The 23,090-nt window shown below is 44.6% G+C and overlaps 4 protein-coding genes across 6 annotated transcripts in view; 3 read left to right on the top strand and 1 right to left on the bottom strand.

The window, feature by feature from the left end:
* LOC138970706 (uncharacterized) overlaps positions 1-23,090 on the top strand; it is a 112,892-nt gene that overhangs the window by 72,422 nt on the left and 17,380 nt on the right. The window lies entirely within an intron of this gene.
* LOC138970709 (uncharacterized) overlaps positions 4,774-23,090 on the bottom strand; it is a 383,958-nt gene continuing 365,641 nt past the window's right edge. The window contains exon 3 of the transcript XR_011457052.1: positions 4,774-4,811. The gene's annotated coding sequence lies outside the window, so the exon portion shown is untranslated. The remainder of the gene's footprint in view (positions 4,812-23,090) is intronic.
* Positions 8,143-10,911, top strand: LOC138971940 (uncharacterized). The gene is made up of 2 exons (XM_070344786.1): positions 8,143-8,707; positions 10,364-10,911. The coding sequence occupies exons 1-2, from the start codon at positions 8,200-8,202 to the stop codon at positions 10,909-10,911; spliced, it is 1,056 nt and encodes a 351-aa protein (XP_070200887.1). The 5' UTR covers positions 8,143-8,199.
* LOC138971939 (uncharacterized) overlaps positions 11,670-23,090 on the top strand; it is a 13,768-nt gene continuing 2,347 nt past the window's right edge. Inside the window, exons 1-6 of the mRNA XM_070344785.1 lie at positions 11,670-12,253; positions 13,506-13,961; positions 18,157-18,660; positions 19,651-20,169; positions 20,916-21,431; positions 21,813-22,331. Of these exons, the coding sequence (XP_070200886.1) occupies positions 11,743-12,253; positions 13,506-13,961; positions 18,157-18,660; positions 19,651-20,169; positions 20,916-21,431; positions 21,813-22,331 (3,025 nt within the window). The 5' untranslated portion in view covers positions 11,670-11,742. The remainder of the gene's footprint in view (positions 12,254-13,505; positions 13,962-18,156; positions 18,661-19,650; positions 20,170-20,915; positions 21,432-21,812; positions 22,332-23,090) is intronic.

Genomic DNA, 23,090 nt, shown 5'->3' with positions numbered 1-23,090 from the left:
AGTTTATTAGCTTTATGTTAATTATTTAAGTTGATTAAAAATAGTATCGTTGAAAAAAAGTAGGAACTTTTTCTGAAGTTTTCATCTCTTTCTATGATTAATTACTTCACATGTTTGAAAATATTGAGAAAGATAAAGACAAGCATAAGTGATAGACAAGTAATTAGTAATGATTTTTAATAATTAGTAACTATGAAACCGAAACCGGCAAACGTAACGAAACAGTTACTTTTCACTAACTACATGTCAGTAATATTAGATAGTGGAAATTGAGAAAGAAAGGAGGACAGCCATGTGCAAAATGAACATCCTAACTAGACCAAAAACAAACAAAACAATGACAATAATACATGTATTAGTTCACCTACAGAAACAAAGAGAAAACCAAAAAATCCTAGCTAAACCTTGGTTGCAGCAAACATCAGAAATCCATGGCACCACACCACCGACTACTCACCAAAACACATGAATTAAATCCAACATCCACAGAAAACACAAACGTTTCACACCAACTACACGCTGCGTTCAGGGTCAGGGACACAGATATCCTGCGCACAAGGTTTGACGAAGGGCCGGGGGGGGCCCGGGTAGCTCAGGTGGTAGAGCACTGGACTTGTGATCGAGAGGTCGCTGGTTCGAATCCGGGCCGGGACGGACACGGGTCAACTTTATGTGCAGACCCAGAGACGGTATCCATCTCCCACCCCCGTGTCACCACAATGGCACGTTAAAGATCTTGGTCATTCTACCATAAGTGCAGATGGCTGATACCACCTAAACACGCAAACATCAAAAAGCCGTGAGGGCGTAAAACTCGAATCGTATAAACCAATTCGACGTCCAATATAGGCAATTAAGACCTGACGGACATTAAGCCCCTTAAAATTTACTACTTTTTACGAAGGGCCGGATCTGCTGGTTGAGGTACTGTTTGAACGTCTGTCTGCATACCGCCTTGAAGTCGATCAGCTATGTTGTTCTCTTCTGTTTTCGTGTACTTTTCCGAGAAGGTATCAGCCTATCCACATCGCCTTCAGTCATTGGGGTGGAAGCGAGAACACCAAGCAGAATCATGTCTTTTTCGCCTGAAACACACAACCAGGAGAATGTGGTTTACTAATTGAAATCAACTAAAAAATCAACATTCAAACCTTAAATAAAATCAATATTAAGTTATCAGGTAATTTTCCATGTGGAAGCAGCAAGAAGAAGAAAATCAAGCTTGTTGTTGCACCTAAACCAAAGCTGATCACAAGTATGATCTTACAAAAAAAAGTGAACAGTTATGGATACAGTACAAGCAAAATCATAAGGTTTCTGGTATAAGTGAAGACAAAGGGGAAGGGGACAGTAGGGGGAAGGGGGGGGGGGATGACAGACAGAACATAAACAAACTCACCTTCATTAAACTCAGCAATGTCGTTTCTCCTGGTAAGAATTTATTCAGGCAAAAACTGCGAAATGCATCCCTCCCTCGATTTGGTGCTGGAATTATCTCTTGGGTTCAGCTGGTGCAGTTGTGTTTTCAGTTTGCGCTTGCAATCGAAGTTCGTCACTATGGTCAGCTCCACGTTGTTGTTCAGTGTCACTGACTGATGAATGTCGACCTGCATAGCTGGTGTGGTAGCATCAACGGAATACCAGACGTTTCGCACCTTTGACGTTTCGCACTTCGGACGATTCGCACTTAATCTACAATTTGGACATGACGTTTCGCACTTTTTTTGTCTTTTCACACATTTTACTTATAACGTTTCGCACTTTTCAGAATGACGTTTCGTACTTTTTTTCCAAGATGTGCGAAACGTCATTGCCAAGAGGTGCGAAACGTTATAAGTAAACTGTGTTGAATAAGTTTTAAACAAGTCAACACAGTGAAACAGTTTGATTTGTGTGTGCTGTTCTAATAAACCGGATTATATTGTTAGAACCATATTCTCCATTTCGCAGTCAGAGCTCGCGTCACATCCGCCACCAGACATGAAATAACTGAATAATGAACATTTTGTGTGCTATTTCTCTATGCTAAATAGAGCACACGGCCCATTTAATACAAAAGACACAATATACATAAACAAGTCGCGTAAGGCGAAATAACAACATTTAGTCAAGCTGTCGAACTCACAGAATGAAACTGAACGCACTGCTTTTTTCACCAAGACCACATACTCGTAGTTTCGTCAGTCCACCGCTCGTGGCAAAGGCAGTGAAATCGACAAACTCTCATGTCAAATCTCATAAAGATCGGTCCAGTAGTTTAGTCTGAATCGCTCTACACACACACGCGCGCACAGACAGACAGACACACACACACATACACAACTTGACGACCCTCGTCTCGATTCCCCCTCTATGTTAAAACATTTAGTCAAAACTTGACTAAATGTAAAAAGCAGAATACATACAATACATAAAAAGTACACACCATTATACATGATGCATACAAAACGAAACGAATAGAAAGTTAGAAATCAAATACACACACACTCACCCAAACACACAAAACAATGCGCACACACACCTTCAATCACAAATCCCATGACAGGCGGACGAAGCACAATCATGTGCACGCTAGTGTCAGTATGCCGATCGAAAAAGGTCTTCTTCCGTAGAGGACTCAAAGGGAGAGACCAGCCCAAAACAACACCAAAATCGCTCACCTATGACTATGACGATTCGCACCTTATTATGCTGACGATTCGAACTTTTTCCTTGTGACGATTCGCACCTATCACTATGACGATTCGCACCTGATGCTGACGATCGAATCGTCAAAGTGCGAAACGTCTGTATACCGCATCAACGAGAGCCTCGTCGCTAGAATCTCCATCGTCGTTTTTCTCTTCCTCCTCGTTTTCTCCGCTGTTTTCGTCGGCAGATTCAGGTCGGTTGTTTTCCTTGTCGCTATCCATCTCTTCATCGCTTTCATCGGCGTCATCGTCGATTTCAGGATCAGCAGGAGTTGAAAAATAATCTGCTACCTCAACTCAACTCAACTCAACTCAACTCAAATTTATTAATCCATATGGAAACTACATTGTAACAATACTCTTTTCCAATCAAAAGAATAAGAATGCATAATAAAAAACAAAAACATCATAAGAAAATAAGTGAGTATGATTATTATGAGTATGATCACAGTCTCACTAACGCAAACAGTCATCCGTCAAGTCAAGTCTGCCAACACACAGCTCACTCACACAACAACAACAGCAACAGCAATACAATTTAACAAAAACCATAATTCCAATAACAAAAAGACGTCCGAGAGTCCACCTCCACATCCACGCACACACAAGGTATACAAAGCACCACATGTCGACTAGAACACCGCACATTTGAACTACGGTAATACAGTTACTAAAAATACATACATTACAGATAACCCAGCAACAGAGTACAGTAATAATTATGACAGAGAAACATGATAGAGGCCTCTAACATGTGATTGGTTGAAAGCATGGATAGCTCTGGGAACAAAAGAATTGCGGAAACGTGACGTTCTAGCAACCATAGCCCTCAGTCTACCACTCCTGTCAATGCGTCGAGAGTCAAATTCAGGTTTCAGTGGGTGTGTCTCGTCAGCCAAAATTGAGGTCAGTCGGTCAGTCAGTCGTCTCTGGCAAACTGATTCAATGGTCTCTTGTTTCCTGCCTACAACAGATCCAGCCTTCTTGACTAGCTTTTCTAGCCTGTCACTATCCTGTTTACTAAGGTTACCCCCCCCAGCACACACATGCATATGTCAACACGCTACCAACAGTGGACAGATAGAACATCTGCAGGATGTCATTACGAACAGAGAACGATCTAAGCTTCCTTAGACAGTACATGCGCGTGTGCGCTTTCTTCAAGATTTGGTCAGTGTTGGCATGCCAAGACAGCTTGTTGTCGATCACTACACCTAGGTAGCGATAGCTTTCAACCTGTTCGACTTCAACACCAGCTATCACGATAGGCTTGTGTGCTACCTTTTTATATTTAGTCAAGTTTTGACTAAATATTTTAACGTAGAGGGGGGAATCGAGACGAGGGTCGTGGTGTATGTGTGTGCGTGTGTGTGTGTGTCTGTCTGTGTGTGTGTGTAGAGCGATTCAGACTAAACTACTGGACCGATCTTTATGAAATTTGACATGAGAGTTCCTGGGTATGAAATCCCCATACGTTTTTTTCATTTTTTTGATAAATGTCTTTGATGACGTCATATTCGGCTTTTCGTGAAAGTTGAGGCGGCACTGTCACGCCCTCATTTTTCAACCAAATTGGTTGAAATTTTGGTCAAGTAATCTTCGACGAAGCCCGGACTTCGGTATTGCATTTCAGCTTGGTGGCTTAAAAATTAATTAATGACTTTGGTCATTAAAAATCGGAAAATTGTAAAAAAAAAATAAAAATTTATAAAACGATCCAAATTTACGTTTATCTTATTCTCCATCATTTGCTGATTCCAAAAACATATAAATATGTTATATTCGGATTGAAAACAAGCTCTGAAAATTAAATATATAAAAATTATTATCAAAATTAAATTGTCCAAATCAATTTAAAAACACTTTCATCTTATTCCTTGTCGGTTCCTGATTCCACAAACATATAGATATGATATGTTTGGATTAAAAACACGCTCAGAAAGTTAAAACAAAGAGAGGTACAGAAAAGCGTGCTATCCTTCTTAGCGCAACTACTACCCCGCTCTTCTTGTCAATTTCACTGCCTTTGCCATGAGCGGTGGACTGACGATGCTACGAGTATACGGTCTTGCTGAAAAATGGCAGCTACTTGACTAAATATTGTATTTTCGCCTTACGCGACTTGTTTCTTCTAGTGTCAAAAATCATTTCTTTAGTTTTTCCTGTGTTCAAGTCCAGGTAATTCTCGTCGCACCAGTCCACAAAGCTGCTAACTTCTTGTCTGTAGTGTGTGTCATTGTCGTCAGTAATCTGTCCTGTAAGTCCAGTATCGTCAGCAAATTTGTCGATGAAGTACGACCCGTGAGAACTCCTGCAGTCAGCAGTATACAGGGAGAACAGAAACGGTGACAATACTGTTCCCTGCGGAGCTCCTGTGTTGGTATTCAGTACACTAGATAGCACGGTCTGCGGAGCACCAGTGTTTGTGTTCGGGCCATTAGATGGTACCGTTATACCAGCCCTAACAAACTGGGGTCGGTTGGTCAGATAGTCTGTAACCACAATACAGTTGGAACGCTAATTTTCATCTCCAATGCCTTCGGAATCATTTGTGTCGAGAATATTGGCTCCACGGGCCGAATTCAAGGCCTTCGCTAGTATACTCGTTCGACTTGTCGAGAGTTCGCCATTTTCAGACTGAAATTCGCGCTGATTGGGTTGTTGCGGTCACGTGACAGAGGCGGCCAATGGAAGACACGGAATTCCGTATTGTTTACGGAATTCTTATTATTTCCCGAGAGCTCATTGGTCAGTTGATTTTAGTCTAACCAATAGAAATGACACAGTCTGAAAGCTGGAGAAAAACCCTTTTCATTCATGTGTGTATCGACGGGTCCATCTGAAGTTTAGTAGGGGCGATCGTTGACTCAAAATGGTATGATTCGGGGCGAAACACATCGCTGATCTCACAAAAACGCACCGGTAGGGTGCTTCAAAAGCATTTTATGCAATATTTAGGGCATTTGCAGCTTATCAGTTAATAAATGTGGGTAGATAAAAGACCGGAGAATTACATTTTAGCGAAATCTCAAAATTGATACCCATCACCCCCCGGACTTAAAATAGGCCTAGCGCAGAACCGCCCGACATGACATGCGACTCATTTCGTGGTGGACGGTCACCCACTGTCCACTGGTGCTTCCTCTGAGCTCAAGGATGTACGGACCTTATTCTGGGACAACGTGTCGACCATGATAGGTACGCTCATACAGTTTGTTAATAGTGTACAGACACAAACAAGCATAAACATACTTGCAACGACGCTCGTTGTCGTTTACGTTTTGTGTGAGTGGTATAAAGTCTCTATTGAGCACTTCTCTCTCCCCAAAGTCTTTTATGATGTAATGGTTTTGTTGCTGTGTTGATGTGCGGAATGGTTGGGAATGAGAAGTGTTTCTTACGGGAGTTAAAAGACGATTACAAGACTGTTTTATGTTGTTGTCTAGCATACACATACTTTAAAGCACGCTCGCTATCGTTCACGTTTAAAAAAATCATTTTGTGGTGAAGAAACTCGTTAGTTGTTACATTCTTTTGTGCACTTCCCTACCCCCGTTCTCCCCCTTTCTCTCTCTCTCTGTATATTTCTTTCTTCCTGTGTCTCTCGCTCGCTGTCTTTCTCTCTCTTTTACTCTCTCTTTTTCTCTCTCCCTCTCTCTCTCTCTCTCTCTCTCTCTCTTTCTATGTCTGTCAGTCAGCCTGTATTGTATGTCAGTCTCTCTCTCTCTCTCTCTCTCTCTCTCTCTCTCTCTCTCTCTCTCTCTCTCTCTCTCTCTCTCTCTCTTCATGACTTTCAATCTAAATTCAAAAATGTTGTCAGTCAGGTTACTTCTAAGTCAGTACATACCTGAGACCTAATTTGTTTTTGTCCAGGTGATCCACACATGGACCCCACACACCGTGCCATGCTGAACGAGTTTGGCCTGGTTCATCACGCTGCGTTACAGTCACCGGACCACAACACTGTGCACGTCATCTACGGTCACACCAACAAACACTTTGTACACAGCGAGCTGACTGAGGAGCTGAAGACACGCACTGGACTGCAGCTGGTGCCGCCACAGAGTCGTGTAGCTACGTCATCATCCACAGCAGACAGTGTCCTCATCGTCATCGTAGACAGTAATGACTCAGTGACTAACATGTTGTTACGTCAGGCTGTGGAGACATCAGGGCACCCAGACACCCACACGCTGTTCATACAGAGGGGATATCGCCGTCCTGACTGGTTTGAAGAAAAGCTTCCCCGCTTTCTGATGATTTTTCCTTGGTGTGAGGAGGGCGATCTTTTATATGACATTTCCAGTCAGTCCTCGATGTCCGCTAGCGCTTCCATTGAGCGCAAGGATGTACGGACCTTATTCTGGGACAACGTGTCCACCATGATAGGTACGCTCTTATGTTTTGTTCGTATCAAATAGAGACAAACAAGCCTACACATACTTGCAAGCTAGCTCGCTGTCTGTTACAGTTGTTGTTTTTGGTGTTCATTGTATTCGTCACTCTCCCTCCTTTTGTCCTCCCTCCCTCTGTATGTATCGGTCTTTCTTTTTGTATCTCACTCTTTGTCTTACACTTTTATTCTCTCTGTCTATGTCTATTTGTCAGTCATTCTGTAAATACGTTCGTCTGTCTTTCCCTCTCTCCCCCGCCCCCCATCTGTCTCTCTCTCTGTCTCTCTCTGTCTCTCTCTGTCTCACTCTCTCTCTCTCTGTCTCTCTCTCTCTCTCTCTCTCTCTCTCTCTCTCTCTCTCTCTCTCTCTCTCTCTCTCTCTCTCTCTCTCTCTCTCTCTCTCTCATTCTATGTAAACTCTGCAGTCAGATGTGTAAAATACTGGTTTACGTTGCTGAAGCAACCTGATTCAAAGTATTCCATGATTGCAGAAAAAGCTTTGTGTAATTTAGCCCACCAGGGCACACATACTGGGTTTCACGTGTGCAAAGTCTTTTATGATGTAATGGTTTTGCTGCTGTGTTGATGTGCGGAATGGTTGGGAATGAGAAGTGTTTCTTACGGGAGTTAAAAGACGATTACAAGACTGTTTTATGTTGTTGTCTAGCATACACATACTTTAAAGCACGCTCGCTATCGTTCACGTTTAAAAAAATCATTTTGTGGTGAAGAAACTCGTTAGTTGTTACATTCTTTTGTGCACTTCCCTACCCCCGTTCTCCCCCTTTCTCTCTCCCTCTGTATATTTCTTTCTTCCTGTGTCTCTCGCTCGCTGTCTTTCTCTCTCTTTTACTCTCTCTTTCTCTCTCTCTCTCTCTCTCTCTCTCTCTCTCTCTATGTCTGTTTGTCAGTCAGCCTGTATGTCAGTCTGTCTGCTCGTCTCCCTCTCTCTCTCTCTCTCTCTCTCTCTCTCTCTCTCTCTCTCTCTCTCTCTCTCTCTCTCTCTCTCTCTCTCTTCATGACTTTCAATCTAAATTCAGAAAGGTGGTCAGTCAGGTTACTTCTAAGTCAGTACATACCTGAGACCTAATTTGTTTTTGTCCAGGTGATCCACACATGGACCCCACACACCGTGCCATGCTGAACGAGTTTGGCCTGGTTCAACACGCTGTGTTACAGTCACCGGACCACAACACTGTGCACGTCATCTACGGTCACACCAACAAACACTTTGTACACAGCGAGCTGACTGAGGAGCTGAAGACACGCACTGGACTGCAGCTGGTGCCGCCACAGAGTCGTGTAGCTACGTCATCATCCACAGCAGACAGTGTCCTCATCGTGATCGTAGAAATGTATGACTCGGTGACTGACAGGTTGTTACGTCAGGCTGTGGAGACATCAGGACACCCAGACACCCACACGCTGTTCATACAGATGGGGGATCACTGTCCTGACTGGGTTGAAGAAAAGCTTTCCCGTTGTACTGTGATGCGATATCGTAGGTCGGAGAGGCGCCACCCTTCATATGTCATTCACAGACAGTCCTCAGTGTCCGCTGGCGCTTCCTCTGGGCTCAAGGATGTACGGACCTTATTCTGGGACAACGTGTCGACCATGATAGGTACGCTCATACAGTTTGTTTATAGTGTACAGACACAAACAAGCATACACATACTTGCAACGACGCTCGTTGTCGTTTACGTTTTGTGTGAGTGGTAAAAAGTCTCTATTGTGCACTTCTCTCTCCCCCGCGCCCCTCCCCCCCTCCTCATTTCTCTCATCAGTCCGTCCATCTTTTTGTCTGTCTCTGACCTTCTTTCACTCTCTCTCTCTCTCTCTCTCTCTCTCTCTCTCTCTCTCTCTCTCTCTCTCTCTCTCTCTCTCTCTCTCTCTCTCTCTCTCTCTCTCTCTCTCTCTCACGCTTTCTTGTTCTCTCTCCCTTTCACTCTCTCTGTCTGCCTTTATGTCTCTGTTACTCTCTGTCTCTCTCTGTGTCTCTATCTTTCTCTGTCTCTCTCTCTATCTATCTATTTTGCTTACTTTTAATCTGAATGTAGACACACCTGGTGGTCAGTCAAGGTCCTTCTGAGTCAGAACATACATTAGACCTGATTTGTTTTTATCAGGTGATCCACACATGGACCCCACACACCGTGCTAACACGCTGAATTACAGTCTCTCAGTATATCTGTGTCAAGTCTATCTGTTTGTCTGTTTGTCTCTCCCTCTCTTTTTATATTTAGTCAAGTTTTGACTAAATATTTTAACATCGAGGGGGAATCGAAACGAGGGTCGTGGTGTATGTGCGTGCGTGTGTGTGTGTGTGTGCGTGTGTGTGTGTGTCTGTGTGTGTGTGTAGAGCGATTCAGACTAAACTACTGGACCGATCTTTATGAAATTTGACATGAGAGTTCCTGGGTATGAAATCCCCATACGTTTTTTTCATTTTTTTGATAAATATCTTTGATGACGTCATATCCGGCTTTTCGTGAAAGTTGAGGCGGCACTGTCACGCCCTCATTTTTCAACCAAATTGGTTGAAATTTTGGTCAAGTAATCTTCGACGAAGCCCGGACTTCGGTATTGCATTTCAGCTTGGTGGCTTAAAAATTAATTAATGACTTTGGTCATTAAAAATCTGAAAATTGTAAAACAAAATAAAAATTTATAAAACGATCCAAATTTACGTTTATCTTATTCTCCATCATTTGCTGATTCCAAAAACATATAAATATGTTATATTCGGATTAAAAACAAGCTCTGAAAATTAAATATATAAAAATTATTATCAAAATTAAATTGTCCAAATCAATTTAAAAACACTTTCATCTTATTCCTTGTCGGTTCCTGATTCCAAAAACATATAGATATGATATGTTTGGATTAAAAACACGCTCAGAAAGTTAAAACAAAGAGAGGTACAGAAAAGCGTGCTATCCTTCTTAGCGCAACTACTACCCTGCTCTTCTTGTCAATTTCACTGCCTTTGCCATGAGCGGTGGACTGACGATGCTACGAGTATACGGTCTTGCTGAAAAATGGCATTGCGTTCAGTTTCATTCTGTGAGTTCGACAGCTACTTGACTAAATATTGTATTTTCGCCTTACGCGACTTGTTCTTTTTATGTCTCTCTCACTCTTAATTTTCATAATCTGGATGCAGCCACATCAACAGGTTTGAAACTACTCTCAAAGTCAGAACGTAGCTAAGGGCTGTTTTGTCAGGTTCTTTCTAAGTCGATCTGTACACATCTGAGACATGATTTATTTTGTTCAGGTGCTTCATATATGGACCCAACAGATCGTGCCATATTGAATGAGTTTGGCCTGGTTCAACACGCCGTGTTACAGTCACCGGACCACAACACTGTGCACGTTATCTACGGTTACGACACCAAACGCTTTCTACACAGCGAGCTGACTGAGGAGCTGAAGACACGCACTGGACTGCAGCTGGTGCCTCCACAGAGTCGTGTAGCTACGTCATCATCCACAGCAGACAGTTTCCTCATCGTCATCGTAGACCGTCACGACTCAGTGACTGACAGGTTGTTACGTCAGGCTGTGGAGACATCAGGGCACCAAGAAACGCACACGCTGTTCATACAGACGGGATATCGCCGTCCTGACTGGCTTGAAGAAAAGCTTCCCCGCTTTCTGATGATATATCCTCGGTCTGAGGAGGACGACCTTTTATATCCCTTTTACAGCCAGTCCTCGATGTCCGCTAGCGCTTCCATTGAGCGCAATGATGTACGGACCTTATTCTGGGACAACGTGTCCACCATGATAGGTACGCTCCTATGTTTTGTTCGTATCAAATAGAGACAAACAAGCCTACACATACTTGCAAGCTAGCTCGCTGTCTGTTACAGTTGTTGGTTTTGGTGTTCATTGTATTCGTCACTCTCCCTCCTTTTGTCCTCCCTCCCTCTGTCTGTATCGGTCTTTCTTTTTGTATCTCTTTCTTTGTCTTACACTTTTACTCTCTCTGTCTATGTCTATTTGTCAGTCATTCTGTAAATACGTTCGTCTGTCTTTCCCTCTCTCTCCCTCCCCTCATCTCTCTCTCTCTCTCTCTCTCTCTCTCTCTCTCTCTCTCTCTCTCTCTCTCTCTCTATTGTTGTCTAGCATACACATACTTTAAAGCACGCTCGCTATCGTTCACGTTTAAAAACATCATTTTGTGGTGAAGAAACTCGTTAGTTGTTACATTCTTTTGTGCACTTCCCTACCCCCGTTCTCCCCCTTTCTCTCTCCCTCTGTATATTTCTTTCTTCCTGTGTCTCTCGCTCGCTGTCTTTCTCTCTCTTTCTCACTCTCTCTCTCTCTTTTACTCTCTCTCTCTCTTTTACTCTCTCTTTCTCTCTCTCCCTCTCTCTCTCTCTCTCCCTCTCTCTCTCTCTTTATATGTCTGTTTGTCAGTCAGCCTGTATGTCAGTCTGTCTGCTCGTCTCTCTCTCTCTCTCTCTCTCTCTCTCTCTCTCTCTCTCTCTCTCTCTCTCTCTCTCTCTCGCGCGCGCGCTCTCTCTCTCTCTCGCTCTCTCTCTCTCTCTTCATGACTTTCAATCTAAATTCAGAAAGGTGGTCAGTCAGGTTACTTCTAAGTCAGTACATACCTGAGACCTAATTTGTTTTTGTCCAGGTGATCCACACATGGACCCCACACACCGTGCCATTCTGAACGAGTTTGGCCTGGTTCAACACGCTGCGTTTCAGTCACCGGACCACAACACTGTGCACGTCATCTACGGTCACACCAACATATACTTTGTACACAGCGAGCTGACTGAGGAGCTGAAGACACGCACTGGACTGCAGCTGGTGCCGCCACAGAGTCGTGTAGCTACGTCATCATCCACTGCAGACAGTGTCCTCATCGTCATCGTAGACACTAATGACTCAGTGACTGACGTGTTGTTACCTCAGGCTGTGGAGACATCAGGACACACAGACTCCCACACGCTGTTCATACAGATGGGGGATCACTGTCCTGACTGGTTTGAAGAAAAGCTTCCCCGCTGTCCTGTGATGATATATCCTGAGCCAGAGACGCACCACCACCCTTCATATGTCCTTCCCAGACAGTCCTCAGTGTCCGCTGGCGCTTCCTCTGGGCTCAAGGATGTACGGACCTTATTCTGGGACAACGTGTCGACCATGATAGGTACGCTCATACAGTTTGTTTATAGTGTACAGACACAAACAAGCATACACATACTTGCAACGACGCTCGTTGTCGTTTACGTTTTGTGTGAGTGGTAAAAAGTCGCTATTGTGCACTTCTCTCTCCCCCGCCCCCCCCCCCCCCCTTCTCATTTCTCTCATCATCTCTCAGTCCGTCCACCTTTTTGTCTGTCTCTGACCTTCTTTCACTCTCTCTCTCTCTCTCTCTCTCTCTCTCTCTCTCTCTCTCTCTCTCTCTCTCTCTCTCTCTCTCTCTCTCTCTCTCTCTCTCACGCTTTCTTGTTAAGTTCTCTCTCCCTTTCACTCTCTCTGTGTCTGCCTTTCTGTCTCTGTCACTCTCTCAGTGTCTCTATCTGTTTCTCTATCTTTCTCTGTCTCTCTCCAGGGGCGGACCTAGTTGTGAATAAGGGGGGGGTTCCAAATTGGAGCAGGGGTCCAGGGGCCGCTCAGGCCCCGGTGGGGTCCAGGGGCAAAGCCCTGGTGGGGGGTCTGGGGGGTGAAGCCCCCCAGATGCTGAAGGAATTTTATTTTTCTAGGTCAATCGGAGGCCTCTCCTGGAAGATAACAAGGTATCTATTCAGTAAATATGAGTGTACAAATATGTGCACCTTTGACTTTGAAAAGGCAATGTGCTATTTTATATGAACTACTATTTCAGTATAACTAATCATTTCAAAAATAATTCGGAGGGGGGTTAGCCTTTGAGTTTCTCGTCAGTTTCAAGCATGTTGCATTTGGAAGGAAGGAAAGCACAAGCGCTTTTACTAAAAAATAAAATAAAATAAAAAAAACGGATGGGGGGGGGGGGGGGGTTCCGGGCACCCAGGAACCCCCCCCCCTAGGTCCGCCCCTGCTCTCTATCTATCTATTTTGCTTACTTTTAATCTGAATGTAGACACACCTGGTGGTCAGTCAAGGTCCTTCTGAGTCAGAACATACATTAGACCTGATTTGTTTTTATCAGGTGATCCACACATGGACCCCACACACCGTGCTAACACGCTGAACTACAGTCTCTCAGTATATCTGTGTCAAGTCTATCTGTTTGTCTGTTTGTCTCTCCCTCTCTTTTTCTTTTTATGTCTCTCTCACTCTTAATTTTCATCATCTGGATGCAGCCACGTCAACAGGTCTGAAACTACTCTCAAAGTCAGAACGTAGCTAAGGGCTGTTTTGTCAGGTTCTTTCTAAGTCGATCTGTACACATCTGAGACATGATTTATTTCGTTCAGGTGCTTCATATATGGACCCAACAGATCGTGCCATATTGAATGAGTTTGGCCTGGTTCAACACGCCGTGTTACAGTCACCGGACCACAACACTGTGCACGTTATCTACGGTAACATCACCAAACGCTTTTTACACAGCGAGCTGACTGAGGAGCTGAAGACACGCACTGGACTGCAGCTGGTGCCTCCACAGAGTCGTGTAGCTACGTCATCATCCACAGCAGACAGTTTCCTCATCGTTATTGTAGACTGTCACGACTCAGTGACTGACAGGTTGTTACGTGAGGCTGTGGAGACATCAGGACACACAGACTCCCATACGCTGTTCATACAGAAGGGGTATCGCCGTCCTGACTGGGTTGAAGAAAAGCTTCCCCGCTTTCTGATGATATATCCTGGCGCTTACACTGGGCGCAAGGATGTACGGACCTTCTGGGACAACGTGTCCACCATGATAGGTACGCTCTTATATTTTGTTCGTATCAAATAGAGACAAACAAGCCCACACATACTTGCAAGCTAGCTCGCTGTCTGTTACAGTTGTTGTTTTTGGTGTTCATTGTATTCGTCACTCTCCCTCCTTTTGTCCTCCCCCCCTCTGTTGGTATCGGTCTTTCTTTTTGTATCTCTTTCTTTCTCTTACACTTTTACTCTCTCTGTCTATGTCTATTTGTCAGTCATTCTGTAAATACGTTCGTCTGTCTTTCTCTCCCCCCCCCCATCTCTCTCTCTCTCTCTCTCTCTCTCTTTCTCTCTCTCTCTCTCTCTCTCTCGCTCTTTCTTTCTCTCTCTCTCTCTCTCTCTCTCTCTCTCTCTCTCTCTCTCTCTCTCTCTCTCTCTCTCTCTCTCTCTCTCTCTCTCTCTCTCTCTCTCTCTCTCTCTCTCTTGAACTCTGTGGTGTCCTATTCGTCGATTTTGCAAAAGCATTCGACGTCATTAATCATGAGTTACTTTTAAGAAAATTAGCTGAGTATAGATTATCACCCCAAACCCTATGCCTCCTCTCATCTTTCTTAGCCGGACGAGAGCAATCCGTCTGCGTGAATTCCACTATGTCAAGTAAAAGACCTGTGTTATATGGAGTCCCCCAGGGTTCTGTCCTTGGGCCACTTCTTTTCTCTCTGTATATTAACGATCTTCCTTTTAGTGTTAATGATGATTGTGAACTATTTGCTGATGATACGACCATACACACTTCTGATAAAAAATTAGACAAAGTTTATTTATCATTGCAGAACAGTGTAAATGATCTCATTAATTGGACGGAATATAACCACATGAGTCTTCACCCCCAAAAGACCAAATACATGTTAATTACAACAAGGCAAAAAAGACAAAACATCAAGAATAATCCTCATTCCTTATTAATTGGCAACGATGCAATAGCGGAAGTAGGAGATCACAAAGTTTGGGGAGTAAATATTGATAATAATTTATCTTGGACCCATCATGTTAGATCGTTGTGTAAAACCATGTCGAGGAAAATATATTTGTTGAACAGAATAAAACACTTTCTTGATCCACACTCAAGGTTATTATTTTATAGTGCATGTATACAAACCATCACGGATTATTGTTCGACCATCTGGGACTCAGCCAGTGCAAATATTTTAAAACCACTGTATAGTCTACACAGACGAGCAGTAAAATCAGTTATATTAAAACAATCCAGTCTTGTTTTCGACGATTATAAAAAACTTAAGATTTTGCCCTTAAAAGAAAGATTTAAATCAAATAAAGGCGTGCTCCTTCACAAAATCCTTTCCGGCCATGCACCACGTGCTTTCATTACAAAATTTAAAGCCAAACCAAGCCGAAAATTCAACGTCCCCATTCCGCAATCAAGCTTATCTTATTCTGGCAGCGTTTTGTGGAATTCTCTCCCGGAATCAGTTCGAGTCCCAACAAGTCTCAATACTTTCAAAAAACACCTCTCATTACATTTAATGTCAAATTACGAAAAGTCACAGTGATGGAAGACTTCGTTCTGATTATTTTCATATTGATCATATCTGTCCATAAAGCATCAGTGTCATAACGCAAGAATGTTTGTATAGCCTACAACGTGTATATAGTCCTGTGAATAGTTTTTCTGCCTTTAACTGTCATGCTTATCTTTTGTAATTGTTTTACGTTTGTATATATATATATATATATCATTATGTATTTAAGATTAGAATAGTCCCTCTCTGGGCGAGGGCTGGTTGAAAAGAAGCTCGTTTATATTGCTTATGCCACAACCCTCGTAAAATAAAATTTGATTTGATTTGATTGATTTGATCTCTCTCTCTCTCTCTCTCTCTCTCTCTCTCTCTCTCTCTCTCTCTCTCTCTCTCTCTCTCTCTCTCTCTCTCTCTCTCTCTCTCTCTCTCTCTCTCTCTCTCTCTCATATTCGATGTAAACTCTGCAGTCAGATGTGTAAAATACTGGTTTACGTTGCTGAAGCAACCTGATTCAAAGTATTCCATGATTGCAGAAAAAGCTTTGTGTAATTTAGCCCACCAGGGCACACATTCGGGGTTTCACGTGTGCAAAGTCTTTTATGATGTAATGGTTTTGCTGCTGTGTTGATGTGCGGAATGGTTGGGAATGAGAAGTGTTTCTTACGGGAGTTAAAAGACGATTACAAGACTGTTTTATGTTGTTGTCTAGCATACACATACTTTAAAGCACGCTCGCTATCGTTCACGTTTAAAAAAATTCATTTTGTGGTGAAGAAACTCGTTAGTTGTTACATTCGTTTGTGCACTTCCCTACCCCCGTTCTCCCCCTTTCTCTCTCCCTCTGTATATTTCTTTCTTCCTGTGTCTCTCGCTCGCTGTCTTTCTCTCTCTTTTACTCTCTCTTTCTCTCTCAGTCTCTCCCTCTCTCTCTCTCTCTTTCTATGTCTGTTTGTCAGTCAGCCTGTATGTCAGTCTGTCTGCTCGTCTCTCTCTCTCTCTCTCTCTCTCTCTCTCTCTCTCTCTCTCTCTCTCTCTCTCTCTCTCTCTCTCTCTCTCTCTCTCTTTCTCTCTAAATTAAATATTCCCAGTCTATGTTAACTCGATTCCCAATCTATACTGTTCAAAAAAAGAAACGCATAGCTTGTAATATTTGGTTAATTTAGTTATATGGCTACAAGGATATCCACCAAACTGCAGAAAATGTTTATCTGGTCGTCGACCTTTCGTCCATTGCCACAAGTGAGCTCTGCACGTGACGCATGCGTTATCAGTGGCTACAATGTCAAAATTGCTCATTTGGCATGACCACTCGTCATGCTTCAGTGTAATCTCGTGAAACTCGGGGAATATTGAGCTCTCACCATGTCTTCCAAAACCCATAAAAGCGGATTGTTCGCCACAAAGAAATCAGACGACAATTCAGCGACGAAAGATGGCCCGATTGAGCAGAGAAGACCGCCAAATTGCATTGGGTCGTTTACAAGCAGGCCAAAGTCAAAGTGCAATCGCCAGGCACTTCCACGTGTCCCAGAGCACCATCAGTAGACTGTGGGTCAGGTTTCAAGCCACTGGCTCCGTTGCTGACTTGCCACGAGCGGGAAGACCAAGGGCGACAACTGCTGCTCACGACCGCTTCATACGGCTCCGCCACCTCCGGAATCGTTTCCTGTCGGCCTCATCTTCTGTCCAGGCTCTCCCCGGGCCACACCGATTATCGGACCAGACCGTGCGGAACCGCCTGCATGAAGCTGGTTTGAGAGCTCGCAGACCTCACAGAGGAGCTGTCCTCACCCGCCGCCATCGCCAGAACCGAGTGCAGTGGGGCAACCAGCACCTTCGCTGGACCGTCCGGAATCACTGGAGACACGTGTGGTTCAGCGACGAGTCCTACTTCCTGCTCCAGCGACATGATGGTCGGAGGAGGGTCTACCGGAGAGTAAACGAACGTTACGCGCCCAACTGTGTGGATGAGGCACCCGTTCATGGTGGTGGAGGCGTCATTGTGTGGGGGGCGATCAATACCGCTGGAAGGAGCACCCTGGTGCACGTCCAAGGGCGCATAACTGCCCAGCGATACGTGGAGGAAATTCTGCGCCCACACGCCCTTCCTTTTCTGGCTGACCAGGATGCCATATTCCAGCAGGACAACGCTCGCCCGCACACAGCACGACTCACCACCCAGTTCCTCACCGACCACCATGTCCAGGTGCTTCCCTGGCCATCCATGTCGCCAGACATGAACCCGATAGAACACCTCTGGGATGAATTGGACAGACGTGTGCGCAGGCGAGAAGAAGCGCCGGCAAATCACCGCGATCTATTGCAGGCACTTCAGGAGGAGTGGGACACCATCCCACAGCAAGATATCCGGCATCTGATCCAGTCCATGCCCAGAAGGTGCCGGGCAGTTGTTGCTGCTCAAGGCAGTCACACCCCCTACTGACTTGACAGCCTCGGCACCCAATCGTATTGATTGACTGATTGATTTGAAGATGCAAATGAACTGTGTGTGCATTCAACTGTGTCCATACCAAATTTCAAACAAATAATCTAAATATTGGATTTTCTGTTAATTTTTTCGAAAAATAAAACAAATTTGGCAAGTAGCAACTATGCGTTTCTTTTTTTGAACAGTATAAATTCAGAAAGGTGGTCAGTCAGGTTACTTCTAAGTCAGTACATACCTGAGACCTAATTTGTTTTTGTCCAGGTGATCCACACATGGACCCCACACACCGTGCCATGCTGAACGAGTTTGGCCTGGTTCAACACGCTGCGTTTCAGTCACCGGACCACAACACTGTGCACGTCATCTACGGTCACACCAACAAACACTTTGTACACATCGCGCTGACTGAGGAGCTGAAGACACGCACTGGACTGCAGCTGGTGCCGCCACAGAGTCGTGTAGCTACGTCATCATCCACAGCAGACAGTTTCCTCATCGTCATCGTAGACCGTCACGACTCAGTGACTGACAGGTTGTTACGTGAGGCTGTGGAGACATCAGGACACACAGACTCCCACACGCTGTTCATACAGACGGGGTATCGCCGTCCTGACTGGTTTGAAGAAAAGCTTCCCCGCTTTCTGATGATATATCCTCGGTGTGAGGAGGACGACTTTTTATATGACGTTTACAGACAGTCCTCGATGTCCGCTGGCGCTTCCACTGAGCGGACCTTATTCTGGGACAACGTGTCCACCATGATAGGTACGCTCCTATGTTTTGTTTGTATCAAATAGAGACAAACAAGCCTACACATACTTGCAAGCTAGCTCGCTGTCTGTTACAGTTGTTGTTTTTGGTGTTCATTGTATTCGTCACTCTCCCTCCTTTTGTCCTCCCCTCCCCCCCTCTGTTGGTATCGGTCTTTCTTTTTGTATCTCTTTCTTTCTCTTACACTTTTACTCTCTCTGTCTATGTCTATTTGTCAGTCATTCTGTAAATACGTTCGTCTGTCTTTCCCTCTCTCTCTCTCCCGCCCCCTCCCCCCCCCCCCATCTCTCTCTCTCTCTCTCTCTCATTCTATGTAAACTCTGCAGTCAGATGTGTAAAATACTGGTTTACGTTGCTGAAGCAACCTGATTCAAAGTATTCCCTGATTGCAGAAACAGCTTTGTGTAATTTAGCCCACCAGGGCACACATTCGGGGTTTCACGTGTGCAAAGTCTTTTATGATGTAATGGTTTTGCTGCTGTGTTGATGTGCGGAATGGTTGGGAATGAGAAGTGTTTCTTACGGGAGTTAAAAGACGATTACAAGACTGTTTTATGTTGTTGTCTAGCATACACATACTTTAAAGCACGCTCGCTATCGTTCACGTTTAAAAAAATTCATTTTGTGGTGAAGAAACTCGTTAGTTGTTACATTCTTTTGAGCACTTCCCTACCCCCGTTCTCTCTCCCTCTGTCTATTTCTTTCTTCCTGTGTGTCTCGCTCGCTGTCTTTCTCTCTCTTTTACTCTCTCTCTCTCTTTCTTTCTATGTCTGTTTGTCAGTCAGCCTGTATGTCAGCCTGTCTGCTCGTCTCCCTCTCTCTCTCTCTCTCTCTCTCTCTCTCTCTCTCTCTCTCTCTCTCTCTCTCTCTCTCTCTCTCTCTCTCTCTCTCTCTTTCTTCATGACTTTCATAAATTCAGAAAGGTGGTCAGTCAGGATACTTCTAAGTCAGTACATACCTGAGACCTAATTTGTTTTTGTCCAGGTGATCCACACATGGACCCCACACACCGTGCCATGCTGAACGAGTTTGGCCTGGTTCAACACGCTGCGTTTCAGTCACCGGACCACAACACGGTGCACGTCATCTACAGTCACACCAACAAACACTTTGTACACATCGCGTTGACTGAGGAGCTGGAGACACGCACTGGACTGCAGCTGGTGCCGCCACAGAGTCGTGTAGCTACGTCATCATCCACAGCAGACAGTGTCCTCATCGTGATCGTAGAAATTTATGACTCTGTGACTGACAGGTTGTTACGTCAGGCTGTGGAGACATCAGGACACCCTGACACCCACACACTGTTCATACAGATGGTGGATCACTGTCTTCACTGGGTTGAAGAAAAGCTTCCCCGCTGTACCTTGATGCGATATCGTAGGTCTGAGATGCTCTATCCTTCATATGTCCTTCGCAGACTGTCCTCCGTGTCCGCTGGCGCTTCCTCTGGGCTCAAGGATGTACGGACCTTATTCTGGGACAACGTGTCGACCATGATAGGTACGCTCATACAGTTTGTTTATAGTGTACAGACACAAACAAGCATACACATACTTGCAACGACGCTCGTTGTCGTTTACGTTTTGTGTGAGTGGTAAAAAGTCTCTATTGTGCACTTCTCTCTCCCCCGCCCCCCCCCCCCCCCCCCTCCTCATTTCTCTCTTCATCTCTCAGTCCGTCCATCTTTTTGTCTGTCTCTGACATTCTTTCACTCTCTCTCTCTCTCTCTCTATCTCTATCTCTCTCTCTCTCTCTCTCTCTCTCTCTCTCACACGCTTTCTTGTTCTCTCTCCCTTTCACTCTCTCTGTGTCTGCCTTTCTGTCTCTGTCACTCTCTGTCTCTCTCTGTGTCTCTATCTTTCTCTGTCTCTCTCTCTCTCTATCTATCTATTTTGCTTACTTTTAATCTGAATGTAGACACACCTGGTGGTCAGTCAAGGTCCTTCTGAGTCAGAACATACATTAGACCTGATTTGTTTTTATCGGGTGATCCACACATGGACCCCACACACCGTGCTAGCACGCTGAAATACAATCTCTCAGTATATCTGTGTCAAGTCTATCTGTTTGTCTCTCCCTCTCTTTTTCTTTTTATGTCTCTCTCACTCTTAAATTTCATCATCTGGATGCAGCCACATCAACAGGTCTGAAACTACTCTCAAAGTCAGAACGTAGCTAAGGGATGTTTTGTCAGGTTCTTTCTAAGTCGATCTGTACACATCTGAGACATGATTTATTTCGTTCAGGTGCTTCATATATGGACCCAACAGATCGTGCCATATTGAATGAGTTTGGCCTGGTTCAACACGCCGTGTTACAGTCACCGGACCACAACACTGTGCACGTCATCTACGGTCACACCAACAAACACTTTGTACACAGCGAGCTGACTGAGGAGCTGAAGACACGCACTGGACTGCAGCTGGTGCCTCCACAGAGTCGTGTAGCTACGTCATCATCCACAGCAGACAGTGTCCTCATCGTCATCGTAGACCGTCATGACTCAGTGACAAACAGGTTGTTACGTCAGGCTGTGGAGACATCAGGACACACAGACTCCCACACGCTGTTCATACAGACGGGATATCGCCGTCCTGACTGGGTTGAAGAAACGCTTCCCCGCTTTTTGATGATATATCCTCGGTGTGAGGAGGACGACCTTTTATATGACGTTTACATACAGTCCTCGATGTCCGCTAGCGCTTCCATTGAGCGCAAGGATGTACGGACCTTATTCTGGGACAACGTGTCCACCATGATAGGTACGCTCTTATGTTTTGTTCGTATCAAATAGAGACAAACAAGCCTACACATACTTGCAAGCTAGCTAGTTGTTTTTGGTGTTCATTGTATTCGTCACTCTCCCTCCTTTTGTCCTCCCCCCCTCTGTCTGTATCGGTCTTTCTTTTTGTATCTCTTTCTTTCTCTTACACTTTTACTCTCTCTGTCTATATCTATTTGTCAGTCATTCTGTAAATACGTTCGTCTGTCTTTCCCTCTCCCCCCCCATCTCTCTCTCTCTCTCTCTCTCTCTCTCTCTCTCTCTCTCTCTCTTCATGACTTTCAATCTAAATTCAGAAAGGTGGTCAGTCAGGTTACTTCTAAGTCAGTACATACCTGAGACCTAATTTGTTTTTGTTCAGGTGATCCACACATGGACCCCACACACCGTGCCATTCTGAACGAGTTTAGCCTGGTTCAACACGCTGTGTTACAGTCACCAGACCACAACACTGTGCACGTCATCTACGGTCACACCAACAACCACTTTGTACACAGCGAGCTGACTGAGGAGCTGAAGACACGAACTGGACTGCAGCTGGTGCCGCCACAGAGTCGTGTAGCTACGTCGTCATTCCCAGCAGACAGTGTCCTAATTGTCATCATAGATCGTCATGACTCAGTGACTGACAGGTTGTTAAGTCAGGCTGTGGAGACATCAGGACACCCTGACACCCACACGCTGTTCATACAGATGGGGGATCACTGTCCTGACTGGTTTGAAGAAAAGCTTCCCCGCTGTCCTGTGATGATATCTCCTGAGCCTGAGATGCACCACCATTTATATGTCCTTCACAGACAGTCCTCAGTGTCCGCTGGCGCTTCCTCTGGGCTCAAGGATGTACGGACCTTATTCTGGGACAACGTGTCGACCATGATAGGTACGCTCATACAGTTTGTTTATAGTGTACAGACACAAACAAGCATACACATACTTGCAACGACGCTCGTTGTCGTTTACGTTTTGTGTGAGTGGTAAAAAGTCGCTATTGTGCACTTCTCTCTCTCCCGCCCCCCCCCCCCCCCGCCCCCTCCTCATTTCTCTCTTCATCTCTCAGTCCGTCCATCTTTTTGTCTGTCTTTGACCTTCTTTCACTCTCTCTCTCTCTCTCTCTCTCTCTCTCTCTCTCTCTCTCTCTCTCTCTCTCTCTCTCTCTCACGCTTTCTTGTTCTCTCTCCCTTTCACTCTCTCTCTGTCTGCCTTTCTGTCTGTCACTCTCTGTCTTCTCTCTGTGTCTCTATCTATCTATTTTGCTTACTTTTAATCTGAATGTAGACACACCTGGTGGTCAGTCAAGGTTCTTCTGAGTCAGACGGGGTATCTGACCTGATTTGTTTTTATCAGGTGATCCACACATGGACCCCACGCACCGTGCTATGCTAAACGAGTTCCGCCTGGTTCAACACGCTGAGTTACAGTCTCTCAGTATATCTAAAATCTTTGCACAGACGCGGAGTAAAAGTTGTTCTGCTGAAAAACAGCACCCTCTCTAATCATGACTACAAAAAAGCTGAAATTCTTCCACTTTCATCCAGACTATCGTTTAACAAGGCAAGGTTTATGCATAAAATAGTTCTTGGACATGTACCAGACTATTTAACTAAAAGAATATTATTAACTGAGACTTCATCAAGCCGCA

The sequence above is a fragment of the Littorina saxatilis genome, linkage group LG7 (genome assembly GCF_037325665.1).
Source record: "Littorina saxatilis isolate snail1 linkage group LG7, US_GU_Lsax_2.0, whole genome shotgun sequence".
In the NCBI taxonomy this organism is placed as follows: Eukaryota; Metazoa; Mollusca; class Gastropoda; order Littorinimorpha; family Littorinidae; genus Littorina; species Littorina saxatilis.
Note: the sequence above shows the minus strand (reverse complement) of the source record. Positions and strands in the feature narration are given on the sequence as shown.